The sequence below is a fragment of the Episyrphus balteatus genome, chromosome X (assembly GCF_945859705.1).
Source record: "Episyrphus balteatus chromosome X, idEpiBalt1.1, whole genome shotgun sequence".
Lineage (NCBI taxonomy): Eukaryota > Metazoa > Arthropoda > Insecta > Diptera > Syrphidae > Episyrphus > Episyrphus balteatus.
Genome location: NC_079138.1, coordinates 5,258,379 through 5,277,425, shown reverse-complemented (window position 1 = coordinate 5,277,425; position 19,047 = coordinate 5,258,379). Strand labels below are relative to the sequence as shown.

The following is a 19,047-nucleotide window of genomic DNA, read 5'->3' as shown; positions in this document are numbered from 1 at the left end:
TGCAAATTTAGTAATAATAAATGAGGGAAATTGTATTAAAATGAGAACAAAAAAAGCCCAAAAGCTTTAATTGATTGGTAACAAGTTAAATAAATTTAAGTTGATATTTTATTGAAATATGCGAAAAAGCTAAAAAAAACTTCAAGTTCGAAAAATTAAGTTGCCAAATGTACAAAACTAATGCCCCATTTACACTACGAAATGGAGAACTTTGGCTACTCACACAATTTACATAGGTCTGTTTTGGGTTTTTTTTGGACAAAAATATAAAATCTGTCAAATTCTCTGAGAAAAAAAAATTGTAAAAGTAACCCAAGCGCTTTTAGGAAAAAAAATGTCTACTATTTTTTTTAATCAAAACAAAAATGTAAACAACAATTGAAAAAAAATGAAATGAAAAATATCAAAACATTTTGTAGGGTTGGGGCAGAAATTCTGTATGCACCAAAATTCAGATTCCCAAATTCTGTAAATCCAAAATTCTGTTTTTTTTTTTTAATTCTGTAAAATACAAAAATTCTGGATCTCAAAATTCTGTATTTCAAAATTCTGTATTTCAAAATTCTGTGAATGATACCTAAGTTTGGAATATACAGAATTTAAAAAAGCAGAATAATGGATTTGCAGAATTTTAAAAATTTATTTTGTGTAAAAAAAAAATACACAGTTTCAGAGTACCCAAACAGAAATTGGGTTAAAAAAATTTGAAAACAGTAGAAATATTTCTTTTTTAGGCAGTACCAAACAGGCCTAATTTTGCACTTGTTTTCAGCACACAAGATGAGAGATTACAAAAAAAAAAAAATTCTAACATTCCTCTCATATAATATGTATTTTTGAAGTTATAATACTTTTGAGGAATTGGAGTAAGAAAATTTACTTTTTAAAAAGAAAGAAATGTCAAAAGTATTAACAAGTAGCACCATCTAGTGCTCATAATGTTAAAACAGTTTGGTTATGGTATGAACCTACTTAGTGAATTTCTGTGAGTGCAAAGTATAACCTCAGTCTCGTAAACGTGTGTAAACACACTCCTTTTTTTGAGCATACAACTTCAATGCATAAAACGAAGGTAAATGTCAAAATTAGAGACTAAACTGTCGTTCTTGGGTGCATATTGTCACTATAGATCGAATAGATCGAAAAAACAAACATTTTTCAGGTATAATAATGTACTTATATTGTAGAAAAAATCCCGATCTAATGAAAAAGACACTCAATGCCTAAAATCGATGTTTTCAGAGCTTGGCGTGGTCAAAACTAGATCATTTATGCTTTCATACATTTGGGTTACAAGGTATTCGATCTTCAAGGACGATATGGCTTTTGTATGTAGATAAATATAATTTAAAACAAGCAATAAGAATCAACACGACTCGGGAAGAAGAACGAATAGTGGCTAGAAATTTGAACTTAAATTTCTATCCAAACAAGTTGGGGCTCTTAGAGCAGGTTGTTTTCTTTCCGTTTTAGTGCAAACGATAAACGTTAAAGGGGTGAAAATCTTAAGGGCTCTTCCAAACCAAAGCATTTTTATAAGCGATGGATAAAACTTGTTTTTTGAGGCTTGGTTCCAAAGAGAATTAGAAGTCAAAACGGGCTAGAAACAGTTAAATGAAAATTTGAGCTCTGCAGCTGGTTTGCTTTTGTTTATAAAGACAAGTATGTATACGCATAATTTTCCGAAATTATTGAAAACATAAATTTCATAAGATAGATTTTGTATCAAAAACAGCAAACCTTGTGCATTAGAAATGCATAGGTACTTTTGTACTAAAACTATGCACTTTCGAAGCTTGATTCTGAAATTATTTACTCTAGCTCTTAATGGGAAATTAGCTGCAATAACTTCGTAAAAGAAGAGAAATTGCAACAACTTAGTAAACCACTTATTGTCCATATCGGGAGGATGAGGATGCATGTGGGTTTATTGCGTCGAAAAATATCATATTCACGGTCGTCAGAGAGCCTTTCCCAGGGTTTTACCAGGGTTTTAACAACTACGCAGGAATCTTCTGACGACAATACGTAGGCGATGCACACGGAGGTAGATATTTTTATATCAAGCCCCCGCACTGAATCAGGTAATTTTCCACAAAGGATACCTACGACGTAGTAAGAAAAACTACGCAGTAGGAAAAATAAAAGCTTCAATGCATGGACAAGGGCTAGAATGCATGGACATATCGGGAGGATGAGGATGCATGTGGGTTTATTGCGTCGAAAAATAATATCATACTTCTATGAGCATGGGTTTCACGGTCGTCAGAGAGGAAAAATAAAAGCTTCAATGCATGGACAAGGGCTAGAATGCATGGACATATCGGGAGGATGAGGATGCATGTGGGTTTATTGCGTCGAAAAATATCATATTCACGGTCGTCAGAGAGCCTTTCCCAGGGTTTTACCAGGGTTTTAACAACTACGCAGGAATCTTCTGACGACAATATGTAGACGATGCACACGGAAGTAGATATTTTTATATCAAGCCCCCGCACTGAATCAGGTAATTTTCCACAAAGGATACCTACGACGTAGTAAGAAAAACTACGCAGTAGGAAAAATAAAAGCTTCAATGCATGGACAAGGGCTAGAATGCATGGACATATCGGGAGGATGAGGATGCATGTGGGTTTATTGCGTCGAAAAATATCATATTCACGGTCGTCAGAGAGCCTTTCCCAGGCTTTTACCAGGGTTTTAACAACTACGCAGGAATCTTCTGACGACAATATGTAGGCGTTGCACACGGAGGTAGATATTTTTATATCAAGCCGCCGCACTGAATCAGGTAATTTTCCACAAAGGATACCTACGACGTAGTAAGAAAAACTACGCAGTAGGAAAAATAAAAGCTAGAATGCATCATGACAAGGGTATTGAGGGAACGATATTTCTAGTATACTTACTTGGTGCAATACAATTCTGACACGTATACCTCTATTTGATGAAAAGCTATTTTACCAGATATACACTTATCTTTCAATGTCTGGAACATGCATTGTTCAAATATACCCTATATGATCGATTGACGTCAATCAGGGGAAAAATCCGGGAGCCTTTTCCATAAAATATTGCAGAAAATTCTATTAATAGAAGTCCAGAGTGCACATGACTTTGATTTTCATCCATAATCATAAATTTCTCCACATCCAACTTCATTCGTTGTGTGGTGAGTAATTTGAAAGTTTTAAGTTTTTAAATGAAATTTTAAAATCCATATGAAAAAAACGTTACAAAAGCTAATAAAGGGTTGCCATTTATTGAAGTGCATAATGCAGTAAAATTTGCATGACTGATTCAAGAGTGTGCTTAGCAAACAAAATTTATAACTCCACATATATATATTTTTTTTAATGTACCGTCTGAATAATGTAGGACATAATCGTAATGGAATTGTGGAGTTATTTCCCACCGATATATTTACTTCTAGTTCACTTTAAGTTCCCAGCGTCATTTAATGCCCCATTAACACGAGTGACAACTTGTAAGTAATTATAACAGAGAACTGTCAAATGCACTTGTCATAAAATTGACCAAGTATGAGCAAGTTCAGCGTTTACAATTATCCTGAACGGTTCATCTATCTTTCTCTTCCATTTGTCAAATTCCCATAAAAGTGGACATAAGATACCACATAAGATAGTTTTTCTTCTTTTTGAGCTAGGCAAACAGTTTTATGATGTTTCGGGAAAAATGTATCAATTTTTTCTATTATTTGAAATTATTTTGAAATGATGCTCTGCCTCACCAAGTATAATTACTTGGGGCGCATATACCTACCTATAGATTGTCTGATTTTAAGACAAACTTCTATTTTATCCTCTTTGAATTACATTGGATAAACGCAGCAGTTAAACCACAATTTTCAATATGCCCCATGAAAGGATGCAGAATTTGAAAAGGTTAAAACAAGTGTCATCCAATTTGGAATGAAAATTATGTTCAAGGACACAATCTGGCAGTAAGATTAAAATATATTCAAATTTAAAAATTAATTCGATTAAAAAAAAAAAATTAAAAATAATTTGATTAATTCAATCGCCAAACTCATTCTGTCTGTTAGTCTTTCCTCTTTAGCTTTTTTTTTTTCGTTTATACAAAATAAAACAATTTCATATCTAAAAATTAATATATGTATATTTTTTCTACTTTTTTCTTAGTTTATAAAACTTATACAATTTAAGGGCACAATAAAAAAATAATATTATTTCAGTTTTCTTGTTTTCAAACTAAAGGCAGCGAAATTCGGGAATAAATCTTAAGTAAATTTGTTATGCTTAAAATTTACTTAAAACTAAAAAAAAAAAATTTATAACTTAAACAAAATAAAAAATAAAAAAGAAATTAAAAAAAAAAATAAAAAGACAAATAAAATATATATTAACATAATACAGATTCAGATTATTTGTGGTTTGTTTTTGTGTCTTGTGTATTTAGTTGTACGTAAGCTAATAAATAATATTATAAAAAATGGAAATATGTTTAAACCTAATTTATAATTTATAAATTATTTATTTTTAATTATTATTAAAATTTTAAATTTACATACAACCACATGATTCAATAACCATATTAGGAAATTTCATAAGCGTCGCTGTATTATTACTATCCCTGAAAAATATTTCTAGAGATGAGTACTGATTTGCTGTACAACAGGGTATCAGTTCGAGTGGTTTTTTTCCGGCAGTATCCCTGTGTGAAATAACTTTCTGCAAAGAAAAAGAAACAAACTTATTATAATTGATTATTTTTTTTTTATTTTTAATTTTTTCGATTGCTTATTTCCACGCTTATTTTACGTGATATTCCTATACGATAAAGCTGATTAAAAAAAAAATTAAAAAATCTTTTTTTGTGTTGTGTTTAGGCGCACTGTTACTACGTAATATATTGCTTTAGCTAGTGAATTTCGGAGAGATTTTGTTTTGTTATTGTGGTTGTGATTGCGTTGCGATAGGCATGAAAGATCAGAGAGAATCCAGCATATATATTTTTTTTTTTAAACATACGAGAGTAGATTGTGAGATGGTCAAGCTCTGAACTAAAACATTCTACTGGGGCATCCCATCGATCTCTATTTTTTAAAAGAAAAAAAAAACTGGACTTTGATTTGACACGAGGTCTGGAACACAATTTTGCTGTTTTTTTTTTTATTGTTTGGTGGTTAAAGAATTTTTCTAATGAAATATTTTTTCAAAATGAATTCGTATAAGAGCTTACTTTTATCGAACTAAATACTAAACAAAAGTATAAGCTGCAATTTTTAGATTTTAAAAGAGGCTTTAAAATTCCAACATTTATTGAGTATTCGAGAAATTGAAATGCTAGGTATACCTGTGGTCAAAATATGTCAGATTCTGGGATCGTCTAGTTTTGAAAAAAAAAAGGTAATAAACGTGATTGCCTTAACGGTGAATTAAAAGTCAATTAGTGTCAAACAAACTGTCAAATCCATACAAAATTTTTACACATTTACCACTTTACCAGGTTTACCTCGAATTTAGACTGTTTCATGAATACCCATTACTTATATTAATTTGAACAGTATTTTGGGTTTTCCATAAGACTCTGAAACACCAACAAATTGTGGAAATAGTTCTATTTTGTATACCTAAATGAAGCATATATATTAATCAGAGGCGTACGTTGAGTTGCCGGGACCCCGGGGCAACACAAAATTTTGGGGATTCTTTGATACTTGGGGCCCATTTAATATAGAAAATAAGAACAAATAAAAAAGAACGTATACACCCTACTTCGTTTTTGGGGCCCCTGATTTACCATTTATTAGTCGCTAAGATTTTTCAAGTAACAATTTTTGGGGCCCTAAAATAATATACCTACATATAATTTTTCTTTCAAAAAATCGATTTATTTTTTTTTGGGCCCCTGAGGTAGGTGCTATTTTTTTTTATGAAATAGTATGTGGCTAGCTACCAATTCAATATGCATTACACTGAAGAATATAATTTCATGTCAAATATCTAATCTTTTTGCTTCGTTACACATGAGTAAAATTTAATACTGAGCGGCTATTTTTAAACTTTAATATGATTTTTTGACGTTATACTTCTTCTGCGACGTTTACACAGGGTTAAAATTTACTTTTTACCAAGAAAGTCAAAGCAATTAACTGAATAGTTGTAGATGTTATTTTTCTTTATTATCGACTTGTACATTTTAAAAAACAACATTCATAATCTGTACGTTCTAAGTGAAAAAATAAAGAAATAGAACCAAATGAGTCAACAAACAGAACTTATTTGACATGGCAAAAAAAAAAAGCTGTATGAAAGTTTCAAAATGTCTGCTCAAATGTAAATTTTACTGTTGTATAAGGCGTCAAAAGAAGTTTCTATAACTTCAAAAACTGTGCTCTTGTAGGGTATTCCACCCGTGATCAAAAGTTGTTTTCAGAATTTAAACAACTACATACTCTTATTGACTTTTTTATTCCAACAGTCGAAACCAAAGACGTCATTTTTTTCCTAAGTAAACAAATAAATATAAAGAAACATCTCAATAACACCTTCACTATCATTTCCCTCGGCTCCTACAATTTTATTATACTCAAAAACCATAACAAGCAAATCCTATCTCATTGTTATTTTTATTCTTATTATAAAAATATAGAAATTAAAAAAAAAAAAATTAATATATATAAAAAAAAATAATAAGAGATAAGAAAATAACCAAAATTTAATTAAAATCAAATTTTACTCACCCTCATCAATGAACTATGATGTGTCGTACTCTGAGCTATACTCGCCGCAGTCGAGCAGGATCCCCTGCAAAAATATGCATCATAGCCTCTCGGACTGATAATCCAATCGCTCCAACCGATCTCATCAAATGATATATAGAGTTTTTCCCGACAACATTCCGTCACACCGTTTGTACAATTAACACTGCGTTTTTGTCTCGAAACACGTCGCCGATTTTGCGTGTCGATCATGATGAATGGTCGATAATCCTTTTCCGTTGAAATAAGACTATCAGCAGTCTTTATTTCGCACGAATCACAGGATATGTGAATTAAATGACTAAGCTCATGAATGCCAAACCAGCGTTTTATTGGCCATTCAATGTCGATCTTCATCCAGCCCTCTGAAAACATGACAGAGAGATCAATGTTTAAGGTTTTATTATGCGATATGGTTATGGTTACTATACATTTCAATATATTCGTAGAAAAAAAAATGCAACTTGAATACTTTTTGAGATAACAACTCTAAGCATTATGTTACAAAAAATTAGTCTATCTGTTGTTCTTTTTATTTCTTATTTTTTTTACGACTAACGACCTTTTAAAAAAAAAGTAAGCAAACAGAATTTATTTAACAGTGAAAAAGAAATGAATCGGTCATTTCAAAAACAACTCAAGTCTATCAATTAACTGCTGGACTTAAGTGAATTTTGCAATGACTGATTCAAATGGAAAAACAAACAGACCTAATGTCTGGAGTGTCAAACGGAAATTGACAACATATCAAATATTCAAAATGGCTGCTGAAATGTCAATTTTACTAGTGTGTAATGTGCCAAAAGAAGTAAAACTTCAAAAATTACCGCCAAAGATGCTGATATTTTTGTTGTTTGCAGCACCTGGTGGTGGTTTTTCGCAACAATATAATACTATTAAAAATGTATGCGTTTTATGTTTTGTGTACGCACTTTTAAACATAAGAAAATTAAAAAAAAAAAAAAAAGTATTTTAATAATGAATGCCACTTTGGGTATTAGAGCAATTACATGCGACACAGTTGTGCTGTTTCTTTTTATTGATATAATATTTCTTATTTCGTATTCATATACCTAAATTTTTTATTTTTTATTTTTTTTTTTAATAATTCAGATTGTGGGTGGAGCAAAGGCGATTATCAATCTACTTATATTATTGACACGAGCACATTTTGTTCCAGATTTATGGGGTTTTCATGATTTCGCTAAGTGATTTCTTAGTAAAGCAAATGCAAACAACAATAATAATATATGATGAAAAAGTCTTGGGGTCATTCGACTTTCAGACGAAAGTCCAAAACAACTCCCGGACTTTGAGTAAAAAAAAAAAAAATAAAAAAATCTATGATAATTCATTTAATAATTTTGTCAGAATGTGATGTTCTTTTTTACAAACAATATAAAATATATATTCTAGATTATGTGTTATGATGATTTTTTTTTTTTTTTTTTATTAATAATAACATGTAATGGAAAAGAAAATTTAAATGTTTTATCAATCTCACCTTGCACATCGACTGATTGTATTGCTATTGGTTTAACTTTTGGGAGATATTTCGAGTTATGACCTCCTTGTTCAACCTCAGATACAACAATTGTTTGTTTGAGAAGATCTTTTGTATTTCGCCTCTTAAAAATCCATAGAACTGCTTTACTGACATCAATACTTTCCAGGTCTAGGTCGTCAATTTTGAATGAGAAACATATTGATGGCTGATTGAGATGGTTACACTCTTGTTTTTCTACAACAACAACAACAAAAAAAAAGAAAAAAAAATTGACTTTTATTTTTTTATTGATGACTTTGATGAGCAAATTTTGATGAAAGATTGCATAATCTTTTTGTTCCTATGTACTTTTAATGCAAAACGCGTGACGTAACTCTAAATAGTGATAATTTTCTTATTTATATAATGTATTTGTATTTATTTATTTTTGCTAATGATGATGATAAATTGCTTAACTCTTGATTTTAACTGTCAGATTCAAATGCAATATACCTATAAATGTAAACTCGAGTTCCTGTACTTTTTATTCAAAGAATTTTCTGTTCACATTTTGAGATGTGTTAAAAAAAGAGTGTGCGTAGATGTGCTCTTTACACATGTACACGCGATTGAAGTTATACTTCTCTCTCACAAAAATTCATCTCTTTTTGACATTTCTTTTCAAAAAGTAGATACCCCAATGTTGCAAAAGAAGTATAACTTAAAAAATGTGTGTGTTAGAAGTTATACTTTATATGCGAAAGCTTAAAAAATTTACACTCCTATTAAGACTGTCAACTATCAATTGATAGTTGATAAAAAATAAATTTCGATCTCATATTATCTAATTTGCAAAAAAAATTGAAATCAAAGAATGATGCCAACCGTTGTTATTTGAAATGTAATTGAAAAATTACCCAAATTAGATTTTTAAACACCAAATTTCAGTATTTATCAACTATCAATTGATAGTTGACAATCGTAATAGGGGTGTTAAATTTAAATTGCTCTGAGTAAAAAAAGAAACACAACTGAGAAATTATCAAATGTAACAGAATTTGTTTAGTACTGCTAAATGCAAAATCAAACAGATCTAACATAATTAATTTTTAATATAGCGAGGGATATGCTTAAAAAATAATAAATAATTTTAGCGGCTAGAGAAGTCGACAACAGTCATGATCTTGGGTGGGATCACAGATCTCCCACTTTACTGCTTCACACTATGGCTCCACATTTGGGGTTCGCCACTCTGAAAATGTTTTTAGTAGAACAATTTACTACTTTTTATGCATGTTACCAAGTGTGGAGGTATTGGTAAGTTTTCTATTGACACGTCGGTCAAGGGAGCGGGTCAAAATTCTGACTTCAAAACTCTGGTTTTCAAAATTCTGCTTTTTTCAAAATTTTGTTTTTTCTTTTTATATTTTGTCTTTTATTCTGTTTGCTTTTCATAATTCTGTTCTGCAAAAAATTAAAAAAGCGAGATTTTTAACATTTTCTAAACCCTTTTTTAATTTTTTTGTAAAACCAGAATTATTAAAAGCAGAATTTTGAAAAGCCGAATTTTTAAAAACAGAATTTTTAAAAGCAGAATTTTGAAAAGCAGAATTTTGACACCCGCAGAATTTTAACCCCAACCCATCCTTCAAGCTTTTAGTTCCATTTAAACTGTTTTTGGGACAAAAAAAAATGGTGAGTATACCGTTATAATAGTCCCCCTACCCTTTCCCTCCCAACACATACAAAAATTCCAATACAAAAGAATTCAAAAATCGGTATTAAAGTTTAAAGGTAAAGAATTATAATTTTTTTTTTTTTCAAAAACTCACCTCTTTCTAAGAATATAAATTTTTTACTGGCCCTGGCATAGTAGTCATCTAAATCCTTAGAGCTTGTCGGCTCATCTTGATGTATTGTAGTTTCTTCATAGATAGGCTTTGGCATTCCTACAGCCGACACATTTGGTTTATCTTTTAAGCGCAATTTTTCCAAAATCTGTCTTTTCACAAACTCGATACGTAAACGAGTTAATTCTTCTTCACTTACACGAACATTTTGTCGATTCGATTCACATTTAGGACACTTTATCGTTGGTGCAGCTTTAATTTGTTGTTGTTGTTGTTTATGATTCCTTCTACGTGACTCAGGTTTTACATCGAGGTCATTAATATTGACTTCATTAAAATCATCTCTCAACATATCAGTCTCATCTAATTGCTCGTTGCTCCTTTCATCATTGACATAGGGAACAATTGGCATATCATCTCCAGTACTTGTACTACTTATACTACTACTGCTACTTGAAGCCTTGTTAAGCTCCTTATGAACTATGTACCATAGATTTGGCTTATTCTTAGGTTTTCCTTCTTCTCCCTCTTCAAAATCTTGTTCTCGATTTCCTTGGTTTTCTAAATATTGATCGGGTTCCTCCGGTTGAAGATGCTGTTGGTGTGGATTATGTGGCAAATGATGATGGGGATGTGGATGTTGTCGGTTATTATTGTGCTGTTGTTCGCGGAAAGCATTATGATCACTTGCTTCTAGAGACCCATACTTTTGGGGACGCACATGATGATGAGTAGGTTTGTAAGCTTCTGATTTAGCAAACATTCTATTGTTAATGTTGGTACATTCTAAGGCTACGCACGCCAAAAGTACCAAAGTTATAAAATATTTAACCATTGTTGTTTAGATTAGATTTGTTGTAGTAATTTAATTTATAGCACTTTGTTTATGATATTTATTTGTTTTTTTTTTTTTTTTTAATTTGTTTTATTTATTTTATTTTAATTTGAATTGAAAATATTTTATTGAAAACAGGGGGCTCTGTACTATCTTTTCGGTAGCATGGATATATAAACTGTTGTCCAAAGATTTTTTATAAGCATAGAATAAAAAGAGAGCACTAGTTTATATGTTAAATAATAATAATTATTATTATTATTATTTTATCTTAAAGCTTTTCAAAACAAGGTGTTTTTTTTGTTATATTTCTAGAATTGTCAAGAATTTAATGATTATTTTTTGTTTATATTACATTATTTGCAATCGAAATAAGTTTGATGTTAATTTTTAACCGACATCTGTAAAAAAAAGAAAATAATTAATTAAAAAATTAGTTTTTTTTTTTTTGTTATTAATTTGAGAAATGTACGTAGTAATATAAAAATCGAAATTTCTATAAAATAAAAATATGTTGAGTATTTGTCATGAAATTGAAAATTTTAAGCTTTTTTTTTACCAAATTGGCACCTGACTCTTAACAGCTGCTGGCCCACGTACCTCATTAAAAGTGGGTAAGTTTCCTGGCGTTATATTGTATATTAGAAATAAGGAAAAATCCATATTAAAGTTACAAAATGGCGCCCAACATTGATGCTGGCAAAAGAATTGGAGAGCATTTTTGCAACGAAAATTATATGACAAAGTTCTGGCAACAATACTAGTACATTATTTATATAAGAATCTATATGGTACCTATTATTTGTAAAAAAAAATGAAAAAAGTCAATTTATTTCAAATAAACCTACAAGACTTTTTGAAATATTTGAATTAGCAATTACACCAAGCAAGTAGAATAGAATTTTGTATGCACTTATAACCGAATTGATACCTGTTATCAGTATTATTTGAAATATAATTTGGATATTTAACATTTTGAATATCGAAAAAAAAAACAACATACAATAAATAGTTTTATGAATTTAATTTATATGAAAAATGTCAATTTATTCAAAATGTACGAAACTTAATTTAATAATCGGACTGGTACCCCAAGGAAATAATTGTTTAAAAGAGAATTATTAATATTAAAACAGTTGTTAATTAATCTTTTTTCAAATTGAACTTAACGAACTTTTGACCAAAAAAAAACAAAAACTACGAAATACAAAGTTACTAGATATGCTTTCAATTGTGATGTGTTTTTTTTTTTTTTCCAAACAATAACAGTGATCGTTTTGAAGATAACAATTCAATGAATATTTTTAATTGATAAGCAAAAACACTCTCTCTCTCTATTTAAGAAATCGTACACAGATTTACCTTGAGAGAAAATCACAAGTATTTTCAAATATTAAAAAAAAAAAAAAAAAAAAAAAAAAAAAACAAATCTTATTAAAACTTATTTTTAAAATATCTATGAAAAAAAAAAAAAAAACAAAAATATCAAAACTGACCTCCTATTCCGGTACGCGTCAACTAAGAAGTGATATTGGTCGCAATGAATATAAAACGTTTTCTTTTTATAATGAGATTCCTATTTCCTTGGCACAATCGGATAAAATTTATTGAAATAAAATTCTATGAGAAATTGAGACTTCCCTTCTATATAGGTGGAAAAGACCAAACAACAGAAATCATGACAGCAAATTGCATCAGCCTCAAATAAGTTGGTATGTGTACCATCTATTTTATAGTTGCCGGCATAATATTAAACACAGTGGACAGTTGTGCCATTAGGTCGTTATATGGCGTCGTCGTCGTCGATATTCGACATACCTATCAATAGTTTCTTGTAATCCTCAAAGTACCAGAGCCCAAAAAAAATCTACACAACATGTGCGCTATTGCGTCAGATTGAAACGTAAACAAAAAATATATATGCTTTGCTTTGCACATATTGCACATATCACACAACATCTACCATCTACGGAAAGTGACACAACTAATTGAGTTGAGGGGTGAAATTTAATTCTTAAAGAATGACGAAATATTTACCTATTAGATTTACTATAGGGTGGTTTATAAAAAAAAACTAAAAAATTGGTATGATATATGCAACGACTTGTCGCATATAGAATTTAAGAGTATTCTGATTTTAGGTTTGGACTCCGCACGGAGAAAAATATAAGATAACTTTACTTCTGGTATATTTAAACATAATCTAGTTAAATATACAAGAAATTAGTTAAATGTACCAGAAATTAAGTTAAATACACCAGATATATGTCTGTGCGTCTATAGATGTTCAAAAATAGAAGTCTGATACTTATATTTCAAATTTGACAATGTTGACATAAAAGGTTATATACTCCGAGTTCTTATTTGTTGATTCAAGCCTACTATTAGTAGGCTTAAATGTAAAGGTACTGTGTTTCTGAAAACTCTCTTGAAACCTACGATTAAGTCACTTACGATAAAATGACAAAAAAGGTCCGATATTTACAAGAACACTTAATATACATAAATTTCATAAATAATTTTTTGACAATTTTCTTAATAATCATACATTTTTACTATTATTTTGTAAATGTAAATAGTAGATACTTTTATTTTCTTTATAATAAACTGCACGTGCCCCACGTGAATAGATACAGCAAAAAACCTATAATATATAACGCAAGAGGAAGCCATTCAACTTTACAAGGAATTAGCTCAAAGAAAATAATATATTAACTGATTAAAGTGTGTCTAAGTTACGCAAACCCATTTCATCAGAATATTTTTGATTTACTTTGACGCTTGAAATCAAAAAAAAATTAAAGGGGCGCATACGATTTGTAAAATCCTAAACTCATTCGCGTGGAAGTTCATTGATAAGAAAAAAAAGTGATACTTTTTCACAAAACTTTTTTTTTTTTTCTATTGATAAACTTAGAGAGTGTGTATGAAATCGATGATGATTATGACGCTGCACAGAATTGTTTTTTTTTTTTTTTCCTTTTAGCAAATTAAAATTTTTTTTTTTTTGAAACAGGAAATAAAATGCATCTTAATCAATTTTCAAATAAAATCTATATTATTATCAGATGAGATGAAAAAAAAAGTTAAAATCAGCAGTAATTATAATTATCTACAATAAATTAAGCTATTATAAAAATGGGAATGCGTAGTTATGTTTGAGTTAGCTTGGTCTATTGATAGATCATCATGTGATTCCCTTTTTTTTTTTTTTATTTAATCATTCATTCATCATATTTGACAGAAAAAGATTATCATTTTGACGATCAATTATGCTGCTTGATTAAGTATACTTAGGGCTATGATCTTTCGATCTTAATTTTCTGTGGCATTTAATCGATTTGCATAATTTATTGACGTGCATGTCCACACCACATCCAGTGTGGAGTACGTTACATTTATGTAAATGCCAGCCGCAGCATTCCACAGCAAATAAGAATAGCCACATTCGCAGAGAGCGTTTGTAAATTTATTTATTCTGTAAGTAGTTACGAGTTTTGACAGGGAAGCAAACTAAGAAAGACTTTTTTCTTTCAGAAGTTTATTTATTTTTTTGTTTTTGTTTTTGTTTTTTTTTTTTTGGCAAAGCTATCAGCAATAGTATTTCCCAAATATCAACAGAAGGGAAAGGAAAACGTAAATTTATACACTTCGTCCAAATTCTATCCTCAGCTCTGTTAAGCTTCTATTCGTATCGGCAGCTATGGGTTATTTTTGTAATGCACGTAAACGCCAACTGCGGATACGGATAGAAATGCCAAAAAACACCCCTAATTCATGTTCTGCGGTTTTTTTTAAAGTTGGTTCAATGATTACACCGGCACAAAAAAAAAATGTCATGTACCAGGAACCAGACCTATCTTTCTATATGTTTTTGGGCACGCTGAATCCGAATTTAAAGCCCGTTTGGTCCGGTTTTGAGCTGTGACTGCATTTTGTTTGAATTTTTATGACTTTTTTGGAGTTTTGTGCATTTTTCTCAAAACTGGAGGGTGTTCGGTCAAAACGGACTTGAAATTCGAATTCAGCGAGTCCAAAAACATATAGAAAGATAAGTCTGGTTCCTGGTACATTACAATTTTTTTTTGTCTGCCGGTTTTATTTATTCATTCATTTAGAAAAGTTAATTATAGGGAGACATTTTTCAAGTTCACAAATTGAACCAATTACAATAGCCGTGTTTTCATTACAGCTAAGGGCTAAGTTAAAGCTTTCAGTAAAACCCATCAGTAAAAATTTTGTTTAGCTATTTTTAATACTTAAAACTCTTATTTTCATTTTTTTTAATGTTTCAGTGGCATCATTAAAAAAATTACTGATGCAATGATCAGTAAAAATGATCAGTAACAAAATTGTTTGTCAAATAAGCATTTTTTTTAATGACGTAAATTTACTAATAATTGCTATATACGCCCATCAGTAAAACATTTCAAATTCCTGATTTTTTAATTTATACTGATGGATTTTACTGATACCTATAACTGAGGTCTAAACAAAAATTTTCATAGTTTCAAATTATTCCAAAGCATTCATTTGAACTTATTTTTATTGGAGGAAAATTGATGATTTTTTTTTGTTAGACTCTTTGTTAAATTCTTTCTCAGACCGAAACTTTCCTCTGGCAAAGTTAACAAAAAAAAAAAAACCTATTCACCAATTAAAATCACTTCAACATTCAAATGAACGATCTTAATTAAAAAAGAAGCAGCTTGGAAATGGAAGATGGAACGAATTGTTACCACAAAAAAGAATTAATTTTATGCCAAATAGTTTAGATAGATATCTAATAAAAGACAGACAAAGAATTCAATTTTTTCCGCAATTATTATAAATAATGTCTGATTCTTATCTTGACATTCTCCTAAAACGCAATTAAAAAAAAACCACGATAAAGTTTGATTCTTGACTATTTTTCAAAGTGGTTTCAAATGAGTTAGAAAAGGGATTAATCCCACTGGCCGATTTCCAAAACTGAAAGGAAAAAGTGACAACTCACTTGCTTCCAAAGAAATTTTTAGGAGTACCTACAAAAGTGGCAGAACGTTTATACGACAGAAAATAAAATTTAAAAAAAAATACTAAATTCATGAAATTGTCAAAACAAATCCTTCTGACTGAATGACAGGGAAGTTAGTCAAAAAAAGTCACTTTAAAGGCTACATTAGCTACGTTTTGCTATTTTTACAAAGGTAATATATATTTTTTTTTGTGGCATTTTGTAGAAAAGAGTATTACAAATTGTTGTTTAACACAGAACTTAAGCCTTCTATTCTGTCTCATTTCCATTTCGGGAAAACATCAGAAAATACATTTAATTATTTTTTTTATTTTCACTTTTTAGGCCAATGTATTTAAGTATGTAGTTAAGGCTTAAAATTCATATTAATCGTCTCACATAATTTCCGTTCTAAAAATGACGTTGACTAAAAATCTAGGCCCTAAAGTTTTCTGATCGTTGCCACGGCTTCTTCAATGAAGAAACTCTCGTTTAAGTGGTTTACTTAAAGGACTATTCGTCAGATAAAAGAATAGAAATGATTTTTGACTTTGCACGGAGAAAAAAAGGGCACCTTGAAATCCCACACTCTGAAAACAATACGATTTCCGCTTTAAATAAGTGCAATCCGCTTAAATTCTATTAAATTTTAGTTGAACTTCATTCAACAATCAGATGATTTTCCGCTTAAATGAAGTCGATTTCTTTTAAATTTGCGCATTCAAGAAATTAATAAGATTTGGCAAAAAAAAAAACATGCAGGAATCCGCTTAATTTAATACGGAATCCGCATGTTTTAAGGTGGTCTTTTTTCTCCGTGTGGGTTAAGTCAAAAATTATAGTTTTCTACAAAAAAAAAATGAGATTTAAGTTTGCGGGAAAAGTTAGCAAATCGCTGAATTTTTAAGTACTAAATTGTTTATTTTTATATAAAGAAGTTTCTCTCAATTTATGTTTTGTCAAATAAAATAAAAATCTTATTCTTATCCAATTTAAAACTCATTAATTCAATTTGTATCTTAGTATTTACTATTAGAGATATACAAATGTTATAAATTTTTCACTAATTTGGATTATTTTAAACTAGAAAACCATCAGAGTGCTTAAAAGAAATATAATAAGTATAATTTTACTATCTAATATTTGAATATTTAAAAAAAATGTCTATCACATTTTGCAAAAATAACTTGACCTTTTTGCAAGTGGAATTTCTTCATGACCCATAAGGCCATAATCGACAACGTGCTTGGAAACAATAAAAGCCATAAATTAATATATTATATACTTTATGTGGGTGGAGGTCTTATCTCAGCGAAATGTTATCAATTTTTTTTTAACTAGATTTGATAATCGTTGAAATATTATTATAAAGTCTTCTTTACTGGATTTAAATCTTGAAAAAAGAAAACACCGATTTACCTGTGGCGGCTAACTTTTAATTTAAATTACTACTAAATAATTTAATTGATTTAATTAGTTGACCATTCAAATTTAGTACACCTTTAGTACTAAATTTGAATGGTCACAGGAAAATTAAAATTGTTAAATGATACATGGTTATTTAAATTTTGAGCAAGATAAACCTTGTGTCAATTTCTTCAAAAAGTAGATTGAATTAGATTGGAATACAACAAGAAAGAAACCTTTCTTATTGTATTAAGTCCACAAACTGTTGATGGGAAAGAAAGTATTTAGTACTATTTGTTTAAAATCACAAAAGAAGTCATAAATGAACAAAGGCCTATTAAATTTTAAAAGTATTCTTCTGTAAGAGTAAAATGAGAAGAAATATGAACAGGAAATTACTTTATAGTTTGCGAAACCGAAATATTTTTTTTATTTCTTTTATTAAAGCAAAGAAGGTTCAAAGTTATTCATTTTAAACACAATAGTAAGCTTATAACATGACACCTAAAATTTATCAAACTGACAACTTTTTCCAAATAATGTATCTTTAGTTTAACATACTTTAAATTTTAAATTTAGTTTTTGCTTGTTTTTTTTATATAGTGGTAGATATTTAAAATTTAAAATAAATTTAAATCTGTTCGAATATTTAATTTTAAAGTTCTCGAGCTTAGTTGTTCGATATAATCAGAGATGGATTTCAAAATTATGATAAATTTAAAGACAAAATAAATAACTTTTTTGGATCTTCACATATTTCTCTTCAATTTTTAAAGTTTCCAATAGGTATACGTGAAAATCCTGATATTATTAAAAAATTAAAAAAAAAAAACATAAAAATCCTACCTAAAGTTGGTGGTTCATTGGTGTTTGAACGAAACTTTGAATTTGTTATTCATGATTTTTTGTTTAAGCTATAATCACAATTTTAATTTAAGAATACAACTTTTTTTTTTGTTTGTTTCTTTTTTTTTTGTTTTTATTATTATTATTTTTTTTTTTTTTTCTTTCTTTAAATCACTTTATTGTATTATGATGTAGAATTTGATCTATTTCTTATAAAAAAAAATCGATATAACTTCTTCGCGTATTGAAGACGACTGTGACTGTGAGACTAGAACGGATTAACTTATTCGAAAGACTTAAGTTAGTATGTGCCTTAATATTGATACTATCGACTCAGCAGCAACAATATGGGATAGGCTCTGATGAGACTCTCTCTCTCTCTCGTTGATATTTTAAATTAAATTTATATAAATAAATAATAAATAAACTACCTACTACCATCTAGGAGTATAAGCGATGTGACTAGACAAATGTATGTGTTGAGCAGGCCCGGTACAACCTAAGGGACCGCCTTGTGCTAGCTGTATTATTAGGACCTCCCCCATTCAAGCATGAAATAAGCCTTTTTAATAAAAAATTATCTTTTACTTAGGTATACAATAATCACACCCATAATTGCCCTTACGGAACACCCTGTAGACTTTATTGAAGATATAATTATTTTCCGGCGGTGGTAACGATACTTTTTGACAAGAATGTCAAAGGGACTAACTCTATTGGCACCATCTAGTTATTATAACACTGGTTTACAAGGCTTTTGTTGCCGAAACAAAAATATACTTTTCTGAAGGTTTTTGGTGTGCTGAACTCGAATCCGAAGTCAGAAACAACTAATCAGCTCCCGTTTTTGAGATATTACCGTTAGAAAATGCAAAAATACGT

At 29.6% G+C, this 19,047-nt stretch overlaps 1 protein-coding gene across 2 annotated transcripts; it reads right to left on the bottom strand.

Annotated features, from left to right (window-relative positions):
• Positions 1 to 4,122: 4,122 nt before the first annotated feature.
• Positions 4,123 to 18,313, bottom strand: LOC129920492 (inhibin beta B chain). 2 transcript variants are annotated; one of them, XM_056001743.1, is made up of 5 exons: positions 18,166 to 18,313; positions 10,064 to 11,317; positions 8,250 to 8,486; positions 6,728 to 7,110; positions 4,123 to 4,712 (listed from the first exon to the last, which is right to left on the bottom strand). In XM_056001743.1, the coding sequence occupies exons 2-5, from the start codon at positions 10,914 to 10,916 to the stop codon at positions 4,545 to 4,547; spliced, it is 1,641 nt and encodes a 546-aa protein (XP_055857718.1). In that variant the 5' UTR covers positions 10,917 to 11,317; positions 18,166 to 18,313; the 3' UTR covers positions 4,123 to 4,544. The 2 variants fall into 2 exon arrangements, with proteins under 2 accessions (XP_055857718.1, XP_055857717.1); XM_056001742.1 differs by lacking the exon at positions 18,166 to 18,313 and adding an exon at positions 12,413 to 12,534.
• Positions 18,314 to 19,047: the final 734 nt, after the last annotated feature.

Coding starts and splice junctions, on each gene's coding strand:
- LOC129920492 (XM_056001743.1), bottom strand. CDS start 10,916: ATGGTTAAATATTTTATAACTTTGGTACTTTTGGCGTGCGTAGCCTTA. Junction 8,487..10,063: donor ATTTATATTCTTAGAAAGAG/GTGAGTTTTTGA, acceptor TTGTTGTTGTAG/AAAAACAAGAGTGTAACCAT. Junction 7,111..8,249: donor ACAATCAGTCGATGTGCAAG/GTGAGATTGATA, acceptor TCATGTTTTCAG/AGGGCTGGATGAAGATCGAC.